Below are 27,174 nucleotides of genomic sequence, written 5' to 3'. Positions count from 1 at the left end.
ACAATGGAGGAGTGTTCCTCTTTCTCCACACCCTCGCCAGCATCTACTATCACCTGAGTTTTTAATCTTAGCCATTCTGACTGGTGTGAGATGGAATCTCAGGGTTGTTTTGATTTACATTTCCCTGAGGACTAAGGATACTGAGCATTTCTTCAGGTGCTTCTCAGCCATTCGAGTTTCCTCCATTGAAAATTCTTTGTTAAGCTCTATACCCCATTTTTTAATAGGGTTATTTGGTTGTCTGGAGTCTAATTTCTTGAGTTCTTTGTATATATTGGATATTAGCCCTCTATCAAATGTAGGATTGGTAAAGATCTTTTCCCAATTTGTTGGGAGGTGGTGATTGAGAGTTTTGCTGGGTATAGTAATCTGGGCTGGCAATTGTGTTCTCTTAGGGTCTGTATGATGTCAGTACAGGATCTTCTGGCTTTTATAGTCTCTGGTGAGAAGTCTGGTGTAATTCTTATAGGTCTGCCTTTATATGTTACTTGATCTTTTTTCCTTACTGCTTTTAGTATTTTTTCTTTGTTTTGTGCATCTGATGTTTTGATTATTATGTGACGGGAGGTATTTCTTTTCTGGTCTAGTCTATTTGGTGTTCTGTAGGCTTCTTGTATGTTTATGAGCATCTTGTTCTTTAGGTTAGGGAAGTTTTCCTCAATAATTCTGTTGAAGATATTTACTGGCCCTTTAAGTTGGGAATCTTCATTCTCATCTATACCTATTATCCTTAGGTTTGGTCTTCTCATTGTGTCCTGGATTTCCTGGATGTTTTGAGTTAGGAGTTTTTTGCATTTTGCATTTTCTTTGACAACTGTGTCAATATTTTCCACTGTATCTTCTGCATTTGAGATTCTCTCTTCTATCTCTTGTATTCGGTTGGTGATGCTTGCATCTATGACTCCTGATCTCTTTCTTAGGTTTTCTATCTCCATGGTTGTCTCCCTTTGAGCTTTCTTTATTGTTTCTATTTCCATTTTCAGATCCTGAGTGTTTTTGTTTAATTCCTTTTTTGTGTTTTCTTGCATTTCTTTAAGGGATTTCTGTGATTCCTCTTTAAGGGCTTCTACCTGTTTACTTGTACTCTCCTGTATTTCTTTAAGGGAGTTACTTATGTCCTTCTTATAATCCTCTATCATCATCATGAGAAGTGATTTTAATTCTGAATCCTGCTTTTCCAGTGTAATGGGGTGTTCAGGGCTTGCTATATTGGGAGAACTGGGTACTGATGATGCCAAGAAACTTTGGTTTCTGTTGCTTATGTTCTTGCACTTGCCTTTCGCCATCTGGTTAACTCTAGTGTTACCTCCCCTCACTGTGTCAGACTGGAGTCTGTATTTCCAGTTATCTTGCTTGTTGCAGAGCTCCTCAGAGTTCAGATGTCTCTGTGGTCTTATGATCCTAGTATCCTGGGTGGAAGAACTCCTGGGACTCAGGCCACCTCTTGGATCTGGAAATCCTTCTGCTCTGGGTGCAGTGGTTCCTCTAAGATGGCTCAGGATACGATGTCTCCCAAGTGCAAACCACCTTGGTGTCTGCTGCTCTGAATGCAGTGGCTCCTCTAGGATGGCTCAGGATTCAGTATCTCCACAGGAGCAGACCAACTCTGTGTTGGCTGCTCTGAGTGCAGTGGCTCCTCTAGGATGGCTCAGGATTCAGTTTCTCCACAGGACAGGAGCAGACCAACTCTGTCTCTTCCCCATCCCAAAGGACCAGGCAGGGGAGGAAGTGGAATTCTGGAGGGGCGGGGTTTGGGTAGCTGGTGTGTCTTGACTGTCCCTGGCTCCCAGATGTATCTCTGGGGCTTAGGGAGTGAGATGGAGTTCTTACCAGCTGCTCTGAGTGCAGTGGTTCCCCTACGATGACTCAGGATTCAGCATCTCCACAGAAGCAGACCAACTCTGTGTCTGCCCCAGCCCAAAGGACCAGGCAGGGGCAGAAGGGAAGTGGAATTCTGGAGGGGCGGGGTTTGGGTAGCTGGTGTGTCCTGACTGTCCCTGGCTCCCAGATGTATCTCTGGGGCTTAGGGAGTGAGATGGAGTTCTTACCGGCTGCTCTGAGTGCAGAGGGTCCTGTAGGATGGCTCAGGATTCGGTATCTCCACAGGAGCAGACCAACTCTGTGTCTGCCCCAGCCCAAAGGTGAATCTTAACATGAGAATAATGAATGGACCAGCACAGATCTCACCTTTACTTTCAGAAGCTCATGGTGCATTGGCAGAATGGGAAGACTATAATGACTGTTCAAGTTCCAGCAAAGCAGGGTTTGCACTTTCCTTGTTCTCTCTTGCTCACTGCCTGGCAGCAATGGAGTACTCAAAGCATCATACTTGAGTACCAAACAAGTGGAGAAGTTCGGATCCTGGTGCTGCGTTATATCTTTTCTGCGCAGCACAGTATTCTGGATACTCTGCAGTCATAGGACAACACAGCCCATGTCTTGGTGCTTACATGTTGTAACAAGCTGCTGCCAATAGAATGTAAAGACAGTAGCAGCACATTCTCATATGGCTGTCTCTGTGTCTATATGAAAGAGTTTGAATTCGTAAGAATTACTAGGAGACTATATCTCAAAAGACTGTATTATTTTCCTTGTTTCTGCTTTTCAAGCCAGACCAGTAAATATTATATGTTCTTAGGTTTCCTAATTTTGAATAAATAATTTACTACTACTCTCCTATAAGAAAAAAAAATGACCTAAACAATATATTTGGAGACAAAGACTCCATTCTACATTCCTAATTTATTAAGTGATCTTTATTAATTTGTGAATTCCTAAAAATAATTTATCCAGTGAATGCAAATTTATGTAAAGAAAATTTTTCCTATCACCACCCCATTCACAAGGTTGACAGGCAGTTTTATATTTTTCCCAACTATGGAGCTATGCACAATCTCATATATATATACATATATGATTACTAATTTTTTCCCTGAAATGTAGTCTTGAAATCACAATTATAAGTACTTTTCCAGGTCGTAGGTCTATAGATGTAATTTTATTGTTTTTAAATTATATCTTTTTTCATGATGCTGATAACAGTATACTGGAGCATATTCTGATTTAAAGGTCTTAATGCCAGTTCCATGGCTTTGTTACTATAAACAAACGTGCAGTAAATATATAGCAGCACCTATTCACTGATGCCTTTATTTCTAGAAGAGATAGTCTCAAAGTAGGATAATTGAATCAAGGCTCGTGTACATTTTGTTTTGTTTTGTTTTGTTTTGTTTTGTTTTGTTTTGTTTTGTGGGTTTTTGGTTTGGGTTTTTTTGTTTTTTTTCTTCTTCATTGTTGTTGGTGGTGTGTGTGTGTGTGTGTGTGTGTGTGTGTGTGTTTGTTCCTCCTATTCCCATGATGGTATTATCACCCTTATATACCAGTTATTATGTCTCTTTACCTTTGAAATTCAGAACTACCTTTCTTCCAGCTGAAGGTCACACTCTCCCCTTGTAGAAATGTCTGTGATATCTTATTTTTCCTTTTACTCTTGGGTATTTTCTTGTTCTACATAATACTTATAACACTCCTGCTCTCAAAACAAACACCTATGTTCTACTCTAAATGGGTGAGACACTACATTGGAAGAGCAAAGGCATAAGTATCTCAGAAAACAGACATTAGGAAATAGTACAAAGGTAACCATATTACGTTTATCTCATTACCAAAATTGTGTGCAATAGTGCCATTCCAAGAAAACAGAGCCCTAAATTACCTTATTCACCTGCTCTCTGATTTACCTCCTGCTCTCTGATTCACCTTCTTTCCATCTGCTCTCTGGTTGACCTCCTGAAGGAGACCTTTAGTATATCTTCATTTCCACTTTTACTTTGAAAACCTGAACTTTACAATACAGGAGCAAAATCCTTGCTTCAGCAGATTTTTTTTCATGTATTTTTCTTCTCTTTTAAGAACATGCCTTTAATAAACATTTCAAATTTCCCAAAATGTAGTGAATTCGTTTTGCATTTAACTGTATTGCACTGGATTTAGGTTTTCTTGCTTTCTGGATTTGTCTTTCTCCCTGTATTTTGAGATCAACATTCTGATCAGTTACCAAGATACAGATAGAACAATTCTTCAAACAGTGTTCATAGATAAGACACACATGGCTCCTCTGTATTCAGAAGTTTGCTTGCTTAAACAATACTTAGTTTGTTCAAATATATAGGATTCTTGGTAGGTGAATTTCTCGGGTAACTGTCTTTATCAATTCTCAGGCTAGTAAAGATGTTCTTTCAGTGTCCTTGAGCTCAGCATTACACAGATGAAGGGTATGCTCTTTTTCTGGTTTGTTTGGCTTTTGTTTATGTAACATACTATCATGTTTTCTGAATGTGTAATCTGCTAAGAATACTTTCTAATGTTGCGGTAAGGAATTGTCAGTTAGGTACATGTAGTGATCTGTGTTTCATTAATCTGGCTTTAGATGCAGATTAAATTCATACTTATTTGATTTAGGTAAATTTTCCTCTATCATTTATTCCTAGCCTATTTCTTACTCATCTGCTCCTTTGTGTGCACATGTGTGCATGCATGCATGGATGTCTGTGTGTGATATATGCATGTGTTTGTACCCTTACATATATATATACTCAGAGGCCAGAAATGTCAGCCAGGTACTCCACTCCATCCCTCATTATCCTATTCACTGAAGACATGGTGTTTTACTGAACTTAGAGCTTGCTGGGTCTTCTGCTACTGTGGCTGATCACCCCAGTGATCTTCCTCTCTCCTCCCACCACAGTGCTGGGAGGTAGTGTGGTCACACCTAGCTTTTTATGTGTGTAATGGGGATCCAAATATGGGGATTAGTTCCCCCACAAATGTGCAGTAGGTGTCCTTACCCTCTAAACCACCTCCCTTTTCCTTCACTTCTTCCTTTTATAAAATTAATGTTATTATTGTTTATGTGTATATGGGTGATGACAGAGGACATGTAGGTGATGGTGGAGGACAGAGGAGGAAGTAAGACTCCACTGCCACCACCCCTCACCACTAGCTAGAATTTCAGGTAGTTGTGAACCCACTGCTATGGATGCTAGAAGTGGAACCAGGGTCCTCTGAAGGAACAGCAGTCATTCTGACACCACAGAGGCATGGCCAGCCACTGTTAATTTTTCTTATTCTAAACTTCGTAATTTTTACACATGAAGTTCTATACCTTTATTCTACAGGATTTATCTATTTTAGTTTTTTTTCTGTTTGTTTTCCATGGCTACTGTCAAACAGTACTAGACGAACAGTGTCTAAAACATTGTAAGTATATTACACTCTAGCTCTGAAAGTTACACGTCTGATGTGTGTTTCCACAAACCAAAGTCAGGGTACAGTCAGGGTTGTCTTCCTTCCAGCTGTCCCTCATGAAGAAATTAGTTCCTCACCAGTTCTGTCATATAGAGGTCATCACACTCAAAACCAACCATACTTCAGTACCTCTGTCTTCTCTGTAGTCATGTGTTCTTGTATTTTATGTCTGCCACTTTGACTTTTAAGGTCTTTGGTAATTTTCCTAAAGCCACTTGCATAATCAAAGACAGTCTCCTGTCTCAAAGTCATTTCTTTAAAAATATCTGCAAGTATCCTTTTCCCATGCAAGATAAATATCGCTGTGATCTAGGCATTAGGACATGAACATCTTTAGGCTACCTATATTTTGTCTACCACACCTGTGTTAGGAAAAGACCTTTTCACTTCATCCTTCCTACTGAATAAGCAGCCATATTTAATTAAATGGTAGATAACAGTGAAGAGTGAACAGTCTAAATCAGCATACTGATAATCTTCACAGCTTGTTTGTTGCTGTCATGTCTGTCTCCTATTAGCTTGGTAGTACTTCATGATTGGTGCAGCACATCCATACCCTCACCTCCATCCCCTACATTTACTGTGGTTGAAACAACTGACCACATTCTCTTCTTCTCCTCCTCGCAGAATCCAGTGAACATGAAGACAAAGGTGCAGGTGCCTCAGGGGAGACACCTTCCCAGCCTTACCCTGCACCAGTGTACAGTCAGCCCGAAGAGCTCAAGGACCAGATGGATGATACAAAGCCAACAAAGCCTGAGGAGAATGAGGACTCTGACCCATTGCCTGATAACTGGGAAATGGCCTACACAGAAAAGGGTGAAGTCTACTTCATTGAGTGAGTCTCAGGCATTTCTTTGAACATTACCCCTCAGATAATAGCAAGATATTAATGCTATTACTATAGGCAAAGAAAATATGGGAGTATTATTATTTCTGCTAACAACTCAAAATGAAATGTTGCCTCCATAAAGCTAAGGACCCTAAACAACAGCTACCTGTAGCAAAGAGTAAATTAGGCAACTATACTCCAACACTCTTAACACTGGGATATTAAAGAGACAGAGCTCCATTTGCTGTTATTTTCGGATTAAAAAGACTCTAAGGCAGTGGGTGAGATTTGCCTAGCTATGTATTCCCAGAAATGGCCACCATTATGCTCAATACTTATCTTTCTTAGCTTTTATTGAGTGGTGGTATTGGGTGTGACTTATCATTCTTAAAACTTACCAAAGAAGGAAAATATTGATCATTAACTCACACTGATGCTCAATCTAATCTATCATTCTTTCTAAACTCCTCCCCCAGATATTTATTTTTGTATACTGTCTTAGCAATACATCCAGCTTTCCAATTCTTTGTTTCTACTAGAACAGATTTGAAAATCATAATTAACATAATTGTACATATTTAGCAGCATGGAATATTATAATTTCATGCATGTATGCAATGTATAATAATGTTATCAAGGTAATTAATGTTTCCATCCTCTCATGAGGCATTATCTGTGTATGTTGAGAACCCTCGGACTCTCCTCTCCTAGCTTTACATAATGGATAATTAACAGCTCTAAACTGCAGAGCTATTACCCCATGGTCTCATTCAGTCAAATAACTTTTTTAAAGAAACTCTAAAGCTAAAGATCTTGACCCCAAATTTAATGATTTTGGGTCAAAATTGATATGAATAAGACAACCAAAATATTGAATGGAAATAATAAAAACATGAAACTATCACAAGTATATGGCAACTCATTACCTCAGAACTATATGGGCCTTAAAGAAAAAAAATAATAGAAGTTGAAATTCTCATTGTTGTGAGTAGATAAAAAAATACATATGCTCTGACTACTCAAGAAAAGTATTAAAATCATGCTCCTTTTCCCAACCTACAGTGATTTATGACTTAGATCTCCATAGGCAGAGCCCAGTTGTGAAATTGAAATGTTACCACATACCAATAGTTAATTCTCACATGAAGCTGGAAACTTTCCTACATGTGGCCCAAGGAATTCATAATCAGGTAATTACTTGGTGCTCTGCTTGACTCCAGCACAGAGGAGAAATGCAGTGTTTTATGGAAAACGAATCACTAACCTCTATGTTTTGGCAAATCTAAGTTAATTTTTTTTTAAAGAATAAAATCTCTTGCATGATTTTCATTTATATAATCAATAACACTGAGCCATCTGCTATCAGTTAGTTTAAGGAAGTTATGTAGATTTTGTTAAATATGGCCAAATAAAGATCCTAGAAACATAATTTTGATATTGATAAGAATAGAATGATACCACTACAGACCATAAGTAAGACATTGATGTTCATAGCAATAAATGTTCAGACCTATGACACTAATTAAATACATGTACTTTTTATGTATTGCAGGGTAGGTAAAGATATGTAAAAAGAATAAAATATAATAGCACAAGTAGATTAAGAAATCATTTCCATATGTTTCCAATAACGCAATTGTAAAACCCATCTCACTTTGTGCTTATAAAGGGAACTTTGCTCTTTTAATTCAGTCAGGTTTAGGGCTATGAAGAGAGGTATTTTGGAAGGCAAACATCATACCCTACACTTGTAGTAAATAAATGAGCTCTATCTGGGCATAAGAGGACATAACCAAATGTTCCTACTAATCTTCTCTTCAGTCTGTCATTATTATTTTATTATAATTATTATTATTATTATTATTCAAAGATTCAAAATTTTTGTTCTTGCTTTTTTTTGTCTTATTATCAGGATAGAAGGGCAAATTGTCATAGGCAGTAAACAACATTTGAATTTTACTGTTCAGTAAAGGATAAACCTAGACAAAACCTAAGAGGTTGTCTAAGTTTACTATCGCAATGAAGAGATTCCATTGCCAAGTCAACCTACACAAAGAAAATAGTTATTGGAGGCTTTCTTACAGTTTAGTCTATGACCCTCATGGTAGAGAATATGGCAGTAATCAGGCACAGCGCTAGAGGAGTAGCTAAGATTTGTATGTGGAGACAGCAGTGAGTCTGAGAGCTAACTGGGAATGGCCCTGGAGCAATACCTAAGGGCTTACAGTTTTGATCCACAAGCTAGAAAGCAGAGTGAGAGATATAGTCAATTAGAAATGGTTGGACATCTCCAACAAAGATAGATTTCCTAATCCTTCCCAAACAGTTCTACCAACTGGACATCAAACATTAAAACATGAGCCGATGGGAGACATTCTCATTCAAATTACAAGAAGTTAAAAGGAGATAACAGACTTGGGAAGTTACTCTCATATACATAAGGTAGAGTAGTCTTGGTATAATATTTATCCTTACAAAGGCCCTCATCTCTGGGTAAGTTAGAGGTAAGCCACTACAAAAATGCTTGAAAATGGTTCCTTATTTTTAATTTTGCTATATCACTAGCTCATTTGAAAGAATCAAAGAATTGACATTTTCATTTTTTTCCTCCTTTGAGATTTTTGTTTTGTCTTTTATCTTTCCCATGGAAGGAAGAATCAATCAGAAATATATTGGGAACAGAGACAGGTTTCAGTGGGAAATTAAGAGAGAATGGTGTAAATAATTCATTCCAATTGTGCCCAGAGCAGTGACACCAAGGTGGACATATCTAGGATGTAAGGAAATCCTGTAGAGTGCATCTTCAGGAAGGTGCAGGGGGCGATGTGGGTGCTCTGTTCTGCCAGGTCCTGCTCCGGGTGGAATCAACTCCACCCACTGTTCATGCTGAACTTGCTTCTGCTTCCCCATCATCTGTAATGGTTAACTGAACTGAGGCGGGATCCTGTGTTCTTGGTTCCTCCATTTCCACATCTTCCAATTTACCCTCACTCCTGTTCTGTGCTGCCCTTTCCTTTCTGAACCACATTTGACAAAAAATCAGATTTTCCACCCAATATCATCATGTTGCAAGTACTTTTGCTGTTGATATTGCAAGGAGTTTGAGAATAACTCTGTACTATACCAACACTCAGGAAACAGGTGTATTAGAGAAAGAGACTGATCAGCAAGAACCTTCTGTACTGAGCTTTCCAGAGGAATCCTAGGGCAATGTCACAATAACAGGAAGGGAAGCAAAAAGGGCAGGTGCAAATACATGCAAAATTCTGATGGCTAATTAACATAGGCATTGTGTATAACTTTTTTTCTCATATGGATTTTAAAAAGCCTTCAAATCTCTAAGTGTCAGAAATACAAATTTTACTTTCTAATTTAAGTTTATTTAAAGTGCAAATGAAGGTATCACCCAAATACAAAAAAAGAGAGCAATGAAAAAGGTGTAAAGTAAGGAGGAAAAATGAGATGGATGGAGGGAAGGGTTTTCCTCAGTGAGCACTTTCCTTTCCTGGGACCTGATGATGGGCAGTGCTGGTAGTGCATCCCTGTCTGTCATCCTCAACAATAGACAGCCCCCTGCAGAGAGAGATCTTACCCCATCAAATTTTACTGAAAGTCTGTCTGCTGTGAAAATAATGATCATTATAAAACCGAAAATAAATGAGATCTCTGTTTAAGATTGCCATATGCAAATTTATTTTTAAACAGAACTCTACTTGGAAACACTAATAAGTATTACAATTAAACATGGATACAAGCATTGTAGTTTTAATTAAGCTAACAAATAATTCTACTTCTCTTCTATGTAATAATGTTTGAAAATATTTACAGGTTTTGTTTGGTATCACAGAGTAGCTTATAGAGGTCAGTCCGTTAGTTTATTTTTGAATTTTTTAATTTTGTTTTAGTGTGTGTCTGTGTGTCTGTGTGTATGTGTGTGTGTGTGTGTGTGTGTGTGTGTGTGTGTGTACAGGTAAAGAAGGCTAAACTAGATCCCTGGGGCTAGAGTTACAGGCAGTTGTAAGCTACCTACCATGGATGCTGGTTGCTAAACTCAGGTCCTCTGGAAGAGCAGGAAGCTTTCTCTTTTTTTGTTTTGTTTTTTGTTTGTTTGTTTGTTTGTTTGTTTTTTGAGACAGGGTTTCTCTGTGTAGTCCTGACTGTCCTGGAACTCACTCTGTAGACTAAGCTGGCCTCGAACTCAGAAATCCGCCTGCCTCTGCCTCCCAAGTGCTGGGATTAAAGGCATGCGCCACCACCGACCAGCATGGAAGCTTTCTTAACCATTGAACCATCTCTCAATATCAAAAGGTGAAGTTCTTTAGAAGTTTTATATTGAAAAGTAGTGTTGAAGTAGTCAGTCATTTGTTTCCCGTATTGTAAGACTATTTTGTCCTCTCATTCTTCTCTCAAGCGTTACACTTAACTGCAGTTTCACTCCCTCCATCCTGCCAGTCTCCCTTCTACTTCTGTTGCCCCCCAGATCCACTCCTCGATTTCACTTCAAACCAAACAAAAAACAGCAGGTCACACAGAGGTACGCACTGAACGTGGCATAACAAGATACAATAAAGAATATGCACAAACCCTCACATCAAGGCTGAAGCACCCAGTAGAAGAAAAGGAGCCCCAAATGAAAGCATAAGAATCAGGGACATCCCCGCACTCCCACTTTTGGAAGTCCAACAAGAGTACCAAGCTACACAGCTGTAACATATATGCAGAGGACCTAGCTCAGGCCCATGTAGGCTCCGTTTGTTCACTTCGGTCTCTGTGAGCCCCTATGAACTTCTGCTTGGTTGGTTCTGTGGGCTGTGTTCTCCTGGTGTCCTTGACTATTCTCCCTCTTATAATCCTTCCACTCCCTCTACAGAGGAGTTCCGACTTTGTCTGGTGTTTAGCTGTGGGTCTCCGCATCTGTTCCCAACCGTTGCTGGATGACACCCCTCTGAGATCACTGGGCTTGAGATCTATGAATATAGGAGGATATGATCCTAATCATATCATTTTATTGGGGAATTTTTTTTGTTTTTTGTTGTTTGTCTGTTTGCTTTGTCAGCCATATTTTGTTCTTTCCTGGGTTTCTTGGATGACCAGCTTCTGTTTCCTGGCCACCCAGGCTATGTCAGGTGTGGCACACTGCCAGGAGACTTGCCTGGCTACAGAAAAAGGCTAGTTGAGGCTTTATATTCTCCATTATAAGGATACTTCACTAAGGTCACTCTCTTAGATTCCAGGGTGTTTCTACTGCGCTAGGTTTCTATATTCCCCTCCAGATGCCCCCGAATTCCATCCAGTTGTCTCCCCCCACCCTGTACTCTCCCCTCTATCCCTTTCACCCCACCTGCTTGATCCTCTGATCCTATCCTCACCTGTCCCCATTCCACCTGAAAAATCTATTCTGTGTCCCCTTCCCAGAGAGATTCATGAGTCCCTACTTAAGCCCTCCTCGTTACTGTGTGGGTGAGTATATTATCCTTGACTTTACACCTAACGTCCATGTATAAGTGAGAGCACACCATATTTGTCTTCCTGGATCTGGGTTACCTCACTCAGGATGATCTTTTCTGCTTCCATCCATTTGGTTGCAAAATTCATAATGTCACTGTCTTTAATTGCTAAGTAATACTACATTGTGTATCTATACCCCAATTACTTTATCCATTCTTATGTTGAGAGACATCTATGTTGTTTCCAGTTTCTGGCTATTATGAGTAAAGCTGCAATGAACATGTTTGAGCAAATATCATTCTTGTAGGATGGAGCATCCTTTGGGTATATGCACAGGAGTGGTATAGCTGGGTCTTGAGGTAGGTTGACTCCCAATTTTCAATGTTATTTCTTTAGGTGTGTGATAAATATAAATGAAGTTTTTTATCATTTAAAATGACATGTTAGTGGGAAGAAGGGACTATCTTAAGATAATTTTTAGCAAAATCATTTTAAATTATAAGGGATCATATTCTACCTAACATATTTTTAATGGTAATAATGACTTATATCTGACAATCTTGAAGACTATAAAGCCTGGTAGTTTCCTTGACTCAGCATCATCTTCATTAATATATTATTCTTTATAATAGGCAGCATATTCATTATAAATTCAAATGAGAAATATGCAAATGCAGTGTTTAATGATTTATCCTATATTGAGTGCCTACTTTTTTCAGCCTGTGTTTAAATTACCTTAACAAAAATAGCTAAGATGTTAAACATTCACACTCTGTTCATTTAATCCTCACATTATGAATGTGAGGCTTACATAAATCAATAGCTACTTGCCAAGAGACTGTGTAACCAAGAAATGATAGAGCCAGTATTCCTTTCTTCTGTTTATTTAACATATTTACTACTTACATCCTGTATGTCAAGCACAATTCTAAACATATACCAGACAACAAAGCTAACAAGGTTCATGGTTTTATGCTGAGTAGTTTGTCTTCAGGAGCCTTGTTCTTCAAGGATCTACTGTGCTGTCTAGTTTGCATATAGTATCACATAGCTACTTTATAAAAGGTTTGATCCATCCTTGTTTTATAGACAAGGTCCTAAGGCAGCCTTGGATATAGTATTAGTCTCAAAGTTCCATAGCTGTGACCTTACAAAGGTCATATTGGAAATGGGCCCATACTGCCTCTAATATGTAAATGAACATAGCCAGAGTGAACTTTTATATTACAAATGCTTTTTGTTCAGTACATTTCTTGACCAGAAATACCCTCTCTCAGAGGCTAAATGTTCCGCAGAGAAAAGTGGCCATGAGGATGATCTCAATTGACATGCTTTGGCAAACCCATTAGATTGTTTTGTTGTTTGAGAGTCAGTTTAGTTAGTGACACAAGACAGGCTCCTATTGCTTTGGCCAAAAACAAAAAGGCAACAAGAAGCTATTGTTTACTACCATCTTCAAGCATGGTGTGGACATCATGGCATCTTAAGTAATTTGTTTTTCCATGAAAGGCTTTGAAACTGGAAACACATATGTGAAAAGCACGAGAGTTGTATCTGGTTTTCAAATCTATGTAAGAGATGAAATTGCTTTTAAACTCGAACCACACACCCCCAGACACACACACACACACAGACATTCTGTGTTTCCTTTTTGTTGCTGTTTCTGTATCTTGTTACATTTAAGTAAATAATCATTAATCATATCCATCAAAAATCTTCCCTCTTGTTAGAAGATAAAATATTTTGGAAATTTGTCATAAAGAAATAGAAGCTACTTTTTCAACTTGGCAACATCAGAAAAGCACTTCCTTTTCTAGGCATGGTATATTACTTCCAGGCACAAAATTGGATTTGCTTTTTATATGTTTTATAAAACTAATAGATACACTTCATATTTTCTCTTTCTACATATTTTTCTGTACCTGCACAAGATTCATGCTTAATATTCATACTTATTATGAAATAAATATTTTAGGCAAAATCTTACAAAATGTGTATCTCTAATAGTGAAAACTGTAGTTACAATAAATTTTCTCTATAAAAATGCTTGTTACATGCATGAAAAGAAATGTGATTTGAATTCACATACTTATAAAATGAGTCTTTTAATAAATAGTATCGTGAAGCAAAAATATCCAAAGTTAATCATGTTAACATATGTCCAACATATATGCATGAAAAGAAGTACGATATGAATTCACAAACTCATAATATGGGTCTTTTAATAAATAGTACTGTGAAGCAAAATATCCAAAGTTAATCAAGTTAACATATATCCAACCAACTATATATATTGAGCCTCTAATAGTTCCTTTTTGAATGATAATACAGAAAGAATGGAAAGTCTTTGGAAAATGAGATGATCCTGAGTTGTTTTGTTTTGTTTTTGCTATGATACAGGAATCGATTCATATGCCTTAAAATAACTTTCATTTAGATTTTACTAAAATACAGTCAATAGTCTGCATTAGATTTTTCTGAGTCTACACAATGACTGTTCTTTAAACCAGAATGTCCACACACATTTCAAGCATCTACTGACTAAACCTGCTGACTTACAGAAAATAGAAAGAAACAATGAATTAGCAGCACTTGTCAAATTTAAATTGTAAAAGAAAACCATCCCAGTATTCATAGAATACAGGAAACCTTGTTTTGGTCCAGCTGAGAATGTGTGAAAATGTCAGAATAAAAAGGGGAAAGAAATCGAACAGAAAGAGAAGGGAAGAAAAGCATGCTTTTAAGATCAGTTTGGAATGTTCTTAAGGACTCATCATATATACTTAAGAATGGGTTCTGAATCCTGAGGGGGAAAAAGAAGATAATATATGAAGAATATGGAATGGGGGAGAAAGCACAGTATAAACTGTAGAAAAACTCTTTAAGTTTTGCTCCCAGTGAATACTTACCTGTTTATAGCATTTTTTTAAATTAACTTAATGGGATTTTTGGTTTTTTTTTTTTTTTTTTGGTTTTTTTGGTGGTGGTTTGTTTTGTTTTGTTGGTTTTTTGACATTACTCGGAATTGAACCTAAGGTCTTATGCCTACCCCACAAACATTTTACCACTGAACTTTATCCACAACCATTATTTTAGTATAGCCTTTACTATAACACTTGAGACCTAATATTCATATGCAAATTACACAAATATGAGTTCTTTATAGAAATTTATTTTAGGGGGAAGAAGTCTTATGTGAAGGATTGAAATTTAATTTGCCAGTGTCTTGAACTGGGAACTTAAGTTGACTTCAGGAAGAACACTTTTCTAGTGGAATTATTGGTCCCTGCTCACCACAAGTGCTCTCTTTTGCCTCTATGCACCTGCAATTTAATATGGCAGATGCCTGCTGAGTACAAGGCAATCAGCACTTTCAGGTGGATTTAGTAATTTCAACCTTCAAGTCGTATGAAAAGTTTTCTTCTAAATGACTGTCAGGAAATTGGACTAGATCCCTGATAACCACTGATGGAGGAGAGAAACATGTTCCTATGAACAACAGACTTGGGAACAACACACATGTCTTCTTTCAGATAGTCAAACACATGAGTGTGGGAGTCCTTAGATCAGGGTTTAGTCCAGTCCTTTCAGTTCCGTGTGCTGGCTATGTAACCTTGGACAAGTTACCCAGGACCTCTCAACCTTTGCTTCTACATCTATAAACTGGATGCATGACAATTTCAGCCACAAAGGGACAAATCAATAGTGAGAGGCAGGCACTGCAGCTGTTGTCACGAAGCATGTTTTGTGTGAGAAGATGAGACGCTATTATTTAACTTGATGCTTTGCCGGCTTGGCAAAAGTTAAGGTGACATGTATGGGCACTCCTGATCCACTTGTAGGTCAATCTGTACATACCTTCCAACGTATCTTGATTTGAATTTAAACTAGAATTTTACATTTGGATGACATTCCAGTTCTGGCTTATTATAGTCCTCTATAGTTTATTATAGTACTCGGTGTGTAGTTTAACATTAGGGTTTTGGGTAAATAGGACAAGCCATACATTTTAGATTTTCATCAAGGTTATTAAATATGACATCAACTAAACCTGAATAGCTATTGATTCTTTTCATGAACATTTAGCTTCATCTATAGAAACATGTAAATTGAGACGTTACTATGATTCAAAGCTCCTGGAAATATATGTTTCACTTGCCCACTAGAATAAGAACAGTCTCTGTGTAAATGGAACCTAGATAGGTCCATCTCCATTAAATCATGGTATAAATAAGTCCATCAGTGAAAAGCACAGTATAAGATTATACTGCACCAGCATTTCCCTTTAATGTCATTTTTGGTGGCACACATCTTGGCTAGATACAGAAAATTGATGCCAAGCACCTGACTATGTCCTAGCTAGGGAAATGAAAAGAAATGTCTTCCTTGAATTTAAGAAGAGATAGCATTCAGACTAAGGGGGAGGGGGAATTCTCACTGACTCCTTTTTGTGTAGTTTCTTGCACAGCATTAAATCTTAGCCTCAAATGGAATTATTACGGTTTAAAATACATAATTTGAGGGAAGTGGGAAAGCTATTTAGTGTGTTGTCTCCCAAAGGCATTGAAAATATCCCCCTTTGTAAGGCATCCTGGAGGAGCATGCAAATTACAAGGCTGCTGTGCACCACTACTGAAAAATACTGTGCTGTGTCTTCATGCAATGTTTAAGACGATTACTGGAGATAACTACTACCCACATTTCTTTCAGAATCGTTTCTGAAGAACAGCTAAAAATACTGTTAACTATAAGAGACTCGATCTGTCAAAATGTATTAAAGTGACACACTGCTAACGCTAGTTCAACCTAAAAATCCATTCTGTAATGAAATGCTTTATATAAACTCAGCAAAGCTGGGAGCTCGGAGCTCTTTCCTAAATTAGCCAGCGTTTGAGACCTATGTTAGTGTGGTATAGAAATGGTAATTGACCCCTGTGGTGGCATACTAATGGTCCCTCAATATTTATCTATAGATATATTTGCTTTTACATAGGTATCTAAAGAACTTGGAAATTACTTTTTCCAAAAGAGATAAAGAATTTAGAAATGTATTCCCCTACCTCCTTCCCCAATATATTCCCCTACCTGATACAAATGGACACTGATAAATCTATAAGCCTCTCCCTCCACGCACACACAGAGGCATCTGTGAACTTTTCACTGAGGCACATGGTTCTATTCTTTCATAAAACACTGACATACCTAGTGCCAATCCCACATTCAGAGTACTCAAATCTCTAACCTCAGTTAAGTGGGAAGTAATGGATGATGTTGATATCTGGCTAGGACCAGATGAACTGGCCACAATAGTTTCAACCCTTTTGAAACTTGATAATGTGGCAACACCAGATTTACAGAGGTCAAATTGAGGGACAGTAAAAGCTGGCATACTTGCTATGATTTATTTATCGGTTGACTTCACAGACTGATTAAACCATTAGAGTCCCAGCCAGATCCTTCTGCTGCTGAGAGCTCACGCAGCTGAGGAAAGTTCCAGGTAGGATTTTCTCCTTGCCTCATATGAGTGACTAAAGGAAAAGGGGATTTCCTCAGGATCTGATTTTAATAACTCACAGATCTTAATGTCTATGCTGGTGAGCGTTGAGGATTTTTGGTATGCTTTTTTATTTGTTTGTTTGTTTGTTTGTCAACTTGACACAGCTACGGTCACTGGGAAAAGGGAACAAGTTCAGCTGGGGGACTATGTCCATCAGGATGGCCTGTGGAGTTCCATGCCTGTGGGCATTTTCTTAATGAATGATTGACATGCGAGGCTAGGGCACTCAGAGCAGAGCAAACACTGGGCAGGTGGTCCTGGGTGTATAAGAAAGTAGGCTGAGAGAACCATCCAGAACAAGCTAGTCAGCAGTGTTCTCCATGGACTCTACTTCAGTTCCTGCCTGAAGCTCCTGCCCTGACTCCCCTGGATGACAGATTGTGACAGGAGTGGAAGCCAACAAACCTTTTCTTCTCTGAAGTTGCTTTGGGTCATAGTACTCATCATAGCAGTGTAAAGCAAAGCGGGACATTGTTCTCAAGTCAGATGCCCTCCTTAGAAAGAGATGAACAAAGCTCATCTAGAAAATGCTGCTTGAAGAATATTTTGCACATCAGTTGGCTTTCCGAAGTCCATCTTGGCTATGTCTGCCCTTTGTGCTGGCTAGACATCTCCTTTGTGAAGCAGAAAACAGTCTCAGGATTCTGTTAATGACTGTACTCTGTAGGAAATTTTTCTGATCTTCACTTCTAGTACATCTGGCTGTCTGGCTAATGTCTGAGACTCTGCTATAGCTGGAGGGAAAAATGTACAACTTGTATGTCATGATGAACATCTTGATCCCAGTGTATCTGTGCTCCAGTACACTGTGATCTGGACCTAATGTCTACTTACCCCGTCCTTCCATCTTGTGTTTAGTACATTGATCTTTTGATTGTTTCTGGTGTAGATCTTATAATTCCCAATACCTTTGACTTTGCCTATTCTCTTCTTAAAGATTTAACAGAATCTAAGTTCCTTGCTATTTGTCCATTGGTCCATAGCTCCCATGATACAACTGTAAAGAGTCAACTGTTCAGTTCTAACCATCAGTAAAGCCATTGAGCAGTCCTGAATTATAATGCATAAGCATCACTTGGATTGCTTGTCAATGACAGAGAATTTGTAGCTACTAACTGCCTCCCACAAATCCTAGTTCACATCCCCCACAAAGAGCAGTACTGGTAGTTCTGCAAAGACCCAGAATGCATTGCTGACACTTCTACCAGGTGATCCTAACAGAGGTCATGCCAGGACCCCAGTAAGCAAGTCTCTGAGAACATCTCTTTTGCTTCTGGATTTCAGAAGTGACCAAGATGTTTTTCTTTTCATTCCTAGAAATTCCATTTCAAAGCATTAGAATACAAACATTTTTATCTACTACTTTCCTGGCTGGGATAAAATTGTTTAGGAGTGAAATAGCTTAATGTAAGTAAATAAAAGTGCTATTAATCATGTTTGGAGAAAATGTAGGAATCCCAGGAACATGCTGTAATTTGCATCATGTCTGTACTGCCCCTGCCAGCTCTGTGGTTAACAAAAACAATTGTTTATGAAAAGGGCAGATTTAAGATGAAAACGCTGCTGCTTCTGCAAAAGGCAGGAAACCAGCGGAGTGTAAGGGCTGTGCTCTCCCAACTGGAGAATCCTGTATTTGTAATAAATTCCTTTCGCTCTGGATGAGTTCTGCATTTTCAATGAGGTTAACTTGGCAACATTCTAGTTGATTTTAATAAAAATAGCTGCTTTGAGGACAGGGAGCTGAGGCTGCCAAATTTACAGCTGCCTTGCACAATTACTCTCACACCTCCTTCAGGGCTACTTAGAACTAGTAAGCAAATTAAGTGTATCGATTGCAATTTTGTTGGACTAACCCAGCTTTTTTTATCTCAAGGAATAAACTTGATTCCTCTTAGTATGTGTCTTTTCAGAGTGATCTCTTTTCTTTTCAGCCATAACACAAAGACAACATCATGGCTGGATCCGCGACTTGCGAAAAAGGCTAAACCTCCAGAAGAGTGCAAAGAAAATGGTAGGTTATTAAGTTTTCATTATTTTGCAGCAGTACATTTTGGGGATGTTTGTGATTCTTTAAAAAAAGGTTCTTATGTAAAAAGGCAGCGGTCTGGCTGCAACCATTTCCAAATGTAACGTTTACTGCTCAGATAGAGTGACTGAACTCCGGCATTTCAGCAGGGCCATGTGGTTTACTGTTTCTCCCCTGAGGAGACATTGCTGAATATCCCATCTTTGTCATCTCTGTGGGTTCTATTTGACTTCTGGCTTGGCTTACCCCACCTTCTAAGGACTTTTTGTTTGCGATATGTTTCTCTGAAGATTCTGGTCTTCCAGCTAGAGTAGATATGATGCCTAGAAAAGCAATGCTGCAGAACTGTAAATAATACTTGGTGTCCCCTTCAAAGACAACAACATCCTGCCACTTAGTAAGGAATGGGTATTGTCAAGAAAGGTTGCATTCTATAAACAAGCAGTTGAATAAAATGAATAATTGAATGAGTGTCCTAGATGTTCCTTACCACTTTCCAGGTCCTAAAAAATTGCAGACACTTGCTTAAAAATGGTTTGTCAGTATGTATAAGAAGAATTTTTAAAAATAATTTAGGATACCAGATGAATTCAAGCCATGTTTTTAAATTAGTGAATTACATAGATGAGGTCTGTAATTGAGGATCCTTGTAATTTCTAAAATTATTGAGTTATGTCAAAAGAGTTCTTATCATTTACTTAAAATAAATACTTATACTCACCTAATGATTTATTATTTGACCACATTCATAGGCCCCCCTTTTTTAAATCAAAATTTGGAGCTCTTTGTGGAAGCATATATCACTGACAGGTACATAAAGTTGACAAGAGTAATAGAGAATATTTAAACTTTTTTTTAAAGGTTATTTTAAGTAGGAAAAGAAAACCCTCTAATCCTCAAAGCTCTTTGTTTTTTTAACGATAACTCTAATTTCCTTAAATAACATTGTGGGTTCTTATTATAAAATCAGGATAAATATACTGCCAAGTTAAGTTAAAAATTAGAAAATTCAATGTATTTATAGATAAATGTATATATAACCGATTTTAATCAAATCTATATTTAGCTTTCCTTTTATAGTTGCATTTATTACTCTGTTTTAGAGTACAACTGTGTGTGGATACAACCTATAGGGTTATTATATAATGTGATTTTTTTAAAGTACTACCAGTCTACATTGCATTGACAGCACTGAGACATGTATTGCAAACTGTGATAGACTGTAAATTAAAATGACCTCACATGCTGTATGTGAAAGTTGAAATTTACTTAGGCCACAGCTGTATAACCTTAGTATGTTCTAATTTAAGTGACTCTAACAATTCTTCTGTTTGTGAATACTCCTCTTCTCAGCTGTCTAGCTCCTTTGAGTTGCTCTTTTCATTCAAAATTAACTACTAAAATCAAACTTCTATGTCTTGGGAGACGAGTAAAAACACAGCTTGCAATTTACAATATCCCACTGTTAATTTCTCTGGACGGTAGATGCCCAAATGAAATGTCAGTGCCCTAAAACCATATGTCCTTGAAAAATGAGGTCTAGAGGACACTTGGTCCTGAGGAAGTACTGTTTGTTTTCATTTCCTACAAAATAATTCATGGACATTCCATATATTCCTAGGATGCTGGGCATTAGAAGCTCACATTTATCTCATTAAATCACTGCTACTCTGGATATGTAATTTATGTGTTCTGGCCAAGAGAAGTGCTTTTGGGTACTACTGTTTTTTATGTTTTCTTTTGTTAAATCACATGAATTGCTGCTGGTTGTTAGAGTGTTAAGGGGTCGCTTTTGAGGCTGCTGGTTAAGACAATTGAGCATCAGTTTCAGCTCAGACACATGAGGTTGGTGTAGCAATTTTCTGAATTCTGAAATGTGTGTAAAACGTGTATCTACAAACTCTAAACAAATGTGTATCACCACATGGTGATATCCTTCTCCAGATGAGATGCTACATTCTTCTGCCAGGCAGAGGGACTCATTGTCAGTTGCCATGATCCAATCCAGAATGGAGCCAATATGAAGTTGGATTGATTTCTTGTGAGACGTGGTCATTCTCTGGTTTGTCCTCATTCTCTGGGCAGTTGTGTGCCAGGGTTTTCAGCTAACATCCTAATGCAGCTTGGCAAAAACTATCTGAAAGGGGGCCAGGTAGTATATTTTAGGCTCCAAAGGGCAGCTCAGCGTCTTTGCACCTACTCATTCTGCTACAGCAGTGAAAGTGAGTATGTGGCAGTCATGAGTATGTGCCAATAAATTTTTAATTATAGACCCAAAAGTGTAGCTTCTGTATGCTATCATGGAAGAAAGTAATCTCACTTTTTTTCTTAACTATTTAAGATGTATAAACTTCCCTCTGAGACAGTACAAAATTAAAGGTGATCTGGGTTTGATACCTAGCATAAATTTTGTTCTGTCTCATCATGGGGGGACTTTTCCCTTGGCACATCTTGAACACTGATATTTCTAAACATTTTATTCTCAAGACTGTAGAAGAGTCTAGGCTATTTTTGTCATTGTTTGCAGCTTTGTTTTCAATTTTCAGGAATTTTAGCTTGGCATTTATGTGACATGTCTATAGGCTCTGCAGTTGTCCGACTTTCACAAACGTTGGGAATAATTGTCAGAGGCCTTGGAACCAGCTGTTCTTTGTCTATGACAATCTCTTAAGATTCCCATGCAATTTGCTCATTTCCCTTACCTCCATCAAAGCCTGTCTTAACCAATCAGGTCTGAATGCAGATTTCTAAGATCCCCAGGTCAATAGCAGGGGTTGAAAATCTTCCTGCATCCTACCAGGTTTCCCTGCTACACAGAATTTGAAACGTTCTATCCAACCTACAGTATACCGGCCACATGTGGCCAAGGACATGTGGCCAAGGATAGCTACGAATAAACACAAAATGAAATCCTACTCAGACATTACATGAGAACTTTTATGAGGAGTGTGTGTATGTGTGTGTGTATGTGTGTGTGTGTGTGTGTGTTGACTTGATAGAGTAAATTTTAAACCTGTGCTTTCTAGGTAACCATATCATGCTGCAATGTCAAAGGTTAGGTTGTCCTCCGACATCTTTCAGCATTGTACCCAGATCTTCCCATGATTAATCCTACCTCAAAGGAGAAATTTAAGTAAGTTATTTTAAAATGGGGTTTTGAGGGGAAGAGAAAGGGCCTTACTACATAGCTTAGTCCAGACAGGCCTCAGCCTCACAAGCCTCCTGTCTCATTTTCCTAAGTGCTGGCATTATGGGTATATGGCCCCATAGCAGGCTCATAAACTCTCTACATTGAGTGTTATATGTGTATATGGTTGTTTGCTAAGGATCTGTTAATATATGCATCTTCACATTTCTTAACATAGGTGCTTAATTTCTTGTCAGTTATAAATGGAAGCTAAGTGAAAGAAAAATGGGAGGGGTTCTCAATGGACGTAAATGATCCTTATGAAGAAAAAAAGTCAGTAACATATTTCTTCATGGTATGGGTATTCATACCCTTCATGATATCCCCTTCATGGGGATAAAAGATGGTTTAACTTGAATATGTATGAAACAAATGCATTTTTCTGTTTACAGGAAAGCAATCGCTTGGTCCTTTTAATCCGAAAGCTAATACACCCACTATACATAAAAGCAACTCCCTTCTCACAGCATGGTTTAAAATACCAAAGTCATTGTGCTCTGTGAATCTGTCATAGGTCTGTGCAGCTTGGGAGTTTGAGCACCAGTGTGCATGCAGAAAAAGTTTCCACCTACTACTGGATTCTAATCATAGAACTTGGGGGAGTAGTGTTTAGTAATCCAATATAGTCGTATTTAAAAAGCCAGAGGGGGAAAAGTTAGCTATTGAATAATTTGGATGCAGAACTGGTTAAATTATGTGTAAAATACCATCACATTTCACCCTCAAAATCAGCAGCATGGCACTTCTTCCAAGACACTTTGAATGACAACTATTCCTATTGTGATAAATCCCACAATCATCTCCAAGAGGAAGAGAGTATCAAAAGTCAGTTAGATGCTGGAAGATAGGTCAGTTGGTAAGGGGCTTGTTATAGAAATATGAATATCTGAACTTGATCCACATCAAGCACATTTTAAAAAAACAAAACCAAAACAAAACAAAAAACCTGAACATAACAGTGGCTGCCTATAGTCCCAGCCAGAGGAGGAGATAAACAGATCCCAGGGGCTCACTGGCCAGGCAATCAGACTGAACTGAGGAGCTCCAGGTTCAGGGTAAGAGGTTGTCTCAGAAAGTAAGGTGAGAGCTGATTGAGATATTGTGTCAACCTCTGGCTTCTTGTGTGTGCTCATGCACACACACATGCAGATCTTTGAAGATCTTTGGACACAAATACACCTGTTCATGCATGGACACAGGCACGTGAATAATCACACACACAATGTGCATGTGCACAAACATAAACACATGCATTACACATGTATACATACACAAAATAAAGTGGTCTGCTGGAATAGTTTTGTTAAGTTTAAAATATCACTCACCTCAGTAGCATCAACTCCAGTCATTATGCAGCCAGGAAAGCCTTCTCCAATCTTTATCAGGCAAGGGACTGGTTCTCTAGCATGGTGATTCTTGCCTGTAGTAGAAGAATTCTCTTTCTTCCAAAAGGACTTAGCTTCATATACAGAAAGGATATTGCTTATTGCCCCATAAGTTCAGTTCCTTTAGATATTACTCAGCAAATGAGCCCTCTCATACGGCAATGATGGAGAGGATAGAGGGAAGGCCTGACCTACGGTAACAACTTTGGGCTTCTCGAAGGTTCTTGGAGAGTTGGAAGTGAACAGACAATATGGGCTAAAATTTTCCTACTAGCTAGATCCAGCCTGATAGTATTAGATTGTTGTTTTCCCCTCCATTTTGTTAAAATGGCTTTAAATTTTCACAAAATATTAATTACGTCTGTATCAACTGATGTCTTTATATCTGGATTCAGGATCTGAAGATTGAGTTTGCTTATGTTACTACAGAAAGGAAGTCAGTTGTAACTGCTTACATTTCAACTGACACTAACTAGTCCTTTGAATGCTATCTTTAAAAACTAGTGAATTCAGAAAAAGTCATTTTTCATAATACATATTGAATATAATTTTTTTCAAGAGAAGAAACTTAACCTAAGATGTTGCTTAGTTTCAAGTCATTTCTTAAATGAGTTTTATAAAATTGACACCAATGAAGTTGTACTTACATCTTTTAGATGCTGGTTTTAGATTACCTAGTCTGTCTTTATATGATTAGTCTGGCTTGTTTTCTCATTTAGATCTTTTTGATAATTAGTAATCCTAATTTCTCAAATATGTTCAATATAATCAAATGCTTTTAATCTGATGAACGTGCTAAGACTTAAAGCTGTATTGCTATAAACAGTTCTTTACCACCATTTGCTGTTAAGGATATGTCCTCATTTTAGCCATTCTGGTAGTTCGTTAGGATTTCCTGATAGCTGACATCAAGCATCTTTCCATGTAATCACTTGCTGTCTGTAAGTGATAAACAGTGAAATGCCACATCATTTTACCCATTTTGACTGATTTCTTTTTTGTAGCTTTTGGGCATTCTTGACTCTGGATATGAGTTATTTCAGGGTATACTCTCTGTAAACACCTTGTTCTAGTTTAATTTGTCCTTTTGTCCTCTTCATAGAAACTTACACACAAGTGTAATTTGTCCTTCCATTCTTTTTATGGGAACTTGTACAGATGTTTCTGTTTTAATGAGCCCAACTCATACCACGTTTTATGAGTCAGCTAGGCCCAGGTCCCTAAGGTTTCCTCATGGGTTTTGTAAATATTGGCCAGGTTTATAAGCAGTGAGCTGTATTTCAGGTAGTTTATGTGCAGTGTCTGAGGCTGTGGTTCTTCCTTATCTCTTGTGACCTCGGACATCCAGTGAGCATCACTATTGAAAGGCTGGCAGTGATTCCATGTGCTCTGCCACACATCTTTGCATCCCACTGATCCATGTACACTTTTTAGCCATGCTATCTTCTCTCAACTTTCATAGCTACCTTGAAAGCCTTAGCTGTATAGAGTGCTGACTCCTCCTTTATCCTTGATCAATGTGCTTTGTTTATTAGGTTCCTTACTTGTCCAAATAATTTTTAGAATTTTGTCTATGGCTACAGAGTATCTTATTGATATTCTGGAAGAAATTGCATTGAATCTATAAATCAATATGGGGAGAATTAATATACTATCTTTAATTATGATATGTTCCAATCCATAGGCATGATAATTCTTATTGCTGGTGTCTTAATTGATTTTTCCCTCAGTGCTTTCTTTATTTTCCAGAAAAACATGTTGAGCATGTTTTTAGTGTATGCATAAGCTGTCCCTTTTTAGAGATGTCTATTGTACTGTGCTTTAATCTCATTTTGATAATATGCACTTTTTACATACAGAAAAGCAATTGATTTTGTTGTCTTGATTTTGTACGATTTGAGCAAAGTCATGTGTAAGCTATAGAAACTTTTGCTAGATTCCATATGATTTGATTTCTACCTACAAAATTTTTCACTTTGACAATTTTATTTCTAATGTAAGCTGTTGATGTCATATATTTATATGGAGTGATTTTTAAGCCTAGCTTGGTCCTGATATGTATAATTCTACATGTATTTTTGTGTGTTCATGTGGTTTGTTAATGTGCTGATATTTTATTAAGGATGTGGTGTCTGTGAGCAATGTTAGTCCATAATTTTCCTTTTTGTACACTTTTATATAGGTAATACTGGCCACATAAAATGTGTGCATGTGGTGTGCTGAGTTTTCATTTTCTGTTTCTCTTTGCAGTACAAGGCATGGAGTCCAGGCTTTGCACCTGCAAGGAAGCAGCCCACGACCTAGCTTTGCCCCAGTCCTACTATGAGTTGATATTTGACCTACCTGTTCCAGTTTATTTCTGTTACTATGATAAACACTATGACCACAGGCAACTTGACCAGAAAAGAATTTGTTTCAAGTTACAGTCATTTATCAAGAGAAGTCAGGTCAGAGAGGAACCCTGCTTGCTCAGAGTTTCCTGGTCAGCTAGCTTTCTTATATAGCCCAGGCCCACCTGCCCAGATATGGCAATGCCCACAGTGAGCTGTCCTCATTAATTAGCATTGAAAAAATGTCCTACAGACATGTTTACAGGCCAAGCTGAATGAGGCAGCTCTTCAGTTGAGGCTCCCCTGTCTCTTCACAGGTGTGTCAAGGTGACAACCACCATTAATGATCTCACTCTTTCTCCTTCCTGTACTAGAATATGTAGCATGTCTTTCCAATATTCTTTAAGTGTTCTCCAGAGAGATGGCCTGGCCTGCATGTTCTTCTCACTGAGGTTTTTGATTGAAAATTCAGTTGAATTAAGCATGATGAAATGATTCAGGTCATGGGCTGCATTTTATTTATGAATTGTGATTTTATAGAAATTGCTCTGTTTCTTCCAAGTGATCATTTAAAAAAAATGGTGCATTTTTTCCATGCTGTTGAATTTGGGGAATAAATTACATAAATATACCTTTAATTCTGCTATTTTAACCTATGTCTATATAACATTTTAATTTATGTTATTTTTCTTTCAAAATTTCTACATGATATTTTCTTTTTTAATGTGAATCCGGAGATCTGAGTTTCCTGACAGCCATGCATGTAAATGTGCCTGCCATGCAGTTGTCTGCCATGCAGTTGTCGTCTGCCGTGCAGTTGTCTGCCATGCAGCTGTCTGCCATGCAGTTGTCTGCCATGCAGCTGTCTGCCATGCAGTTGTCTGCCATGCAGTTGTCTGCCATGCAGCTGTCTGCCATGCAGTTGTCTGCCCTGCAGTTGTCGTCTGCCATGCAGCTGTCTGCCATGCAGCTGTCTGCCATGCAGTTGTCTGCCATGCAGTCGTCTGCCATGCAGTTGTGGTCTGCCATGCAGCTGTCTGCCGTGCAGTTGTCTGCCGTGCAGCTGTCTGCCATGCAGTTGTCTGCCGTGCAGTTGTCTGCC

At 38.2% G+C, this 27,174-nt stretch overlaps 1 protein-coding gene across 3 annotated transcripts in view; it reads left to right on the top strand.

The window, feature by feature from the left end:
- Window positions 1-27,174, top strand: part of Magi2 (membrane associated guanylate kinase, WW and PDZ domain containing 2) — a 1,345,877-nt gene that overhangs the window by 900,618 nt on the left and 418,085 nt on the right. For all 3 annotated transcript variants that reach the window (XM_028778110.1, XM_028778109.1, XM_028778111.1), the window contains exons 5-6: window positions 5,935-6,145; window positions 19,076-19,155. In XM_028778110.1, coding sequence (XP_028633943.1) covers window positions 5,935-6,145; window positions 19,076-19,155 — 291 coding nt within the window. The remainder of the gene's footprint in view (window positions 1-5,934; window positions 6,146-19,075; window positions 19,156-27,174) is intronic.

This window comes from Grammomys surdaster, unplaced genomic scaffold (genome assembly GCF_004785775.1).
Source record: "Grammomys surdaster isolate TR1022 unplaced genomic scaffold, NIH_TR_1.0 325, whole genome shotgun sequence".
Taxonomy (NCBI): domain Eukaryota; kingdom Metazoa; phylum Chordata; class Mammalia; order Rodentia; family Muridae; genus Grammomys; species Grammomys surdaster.
This window is presented reverse-complemented; position numbering and strand designations above follow the sequence as displayed.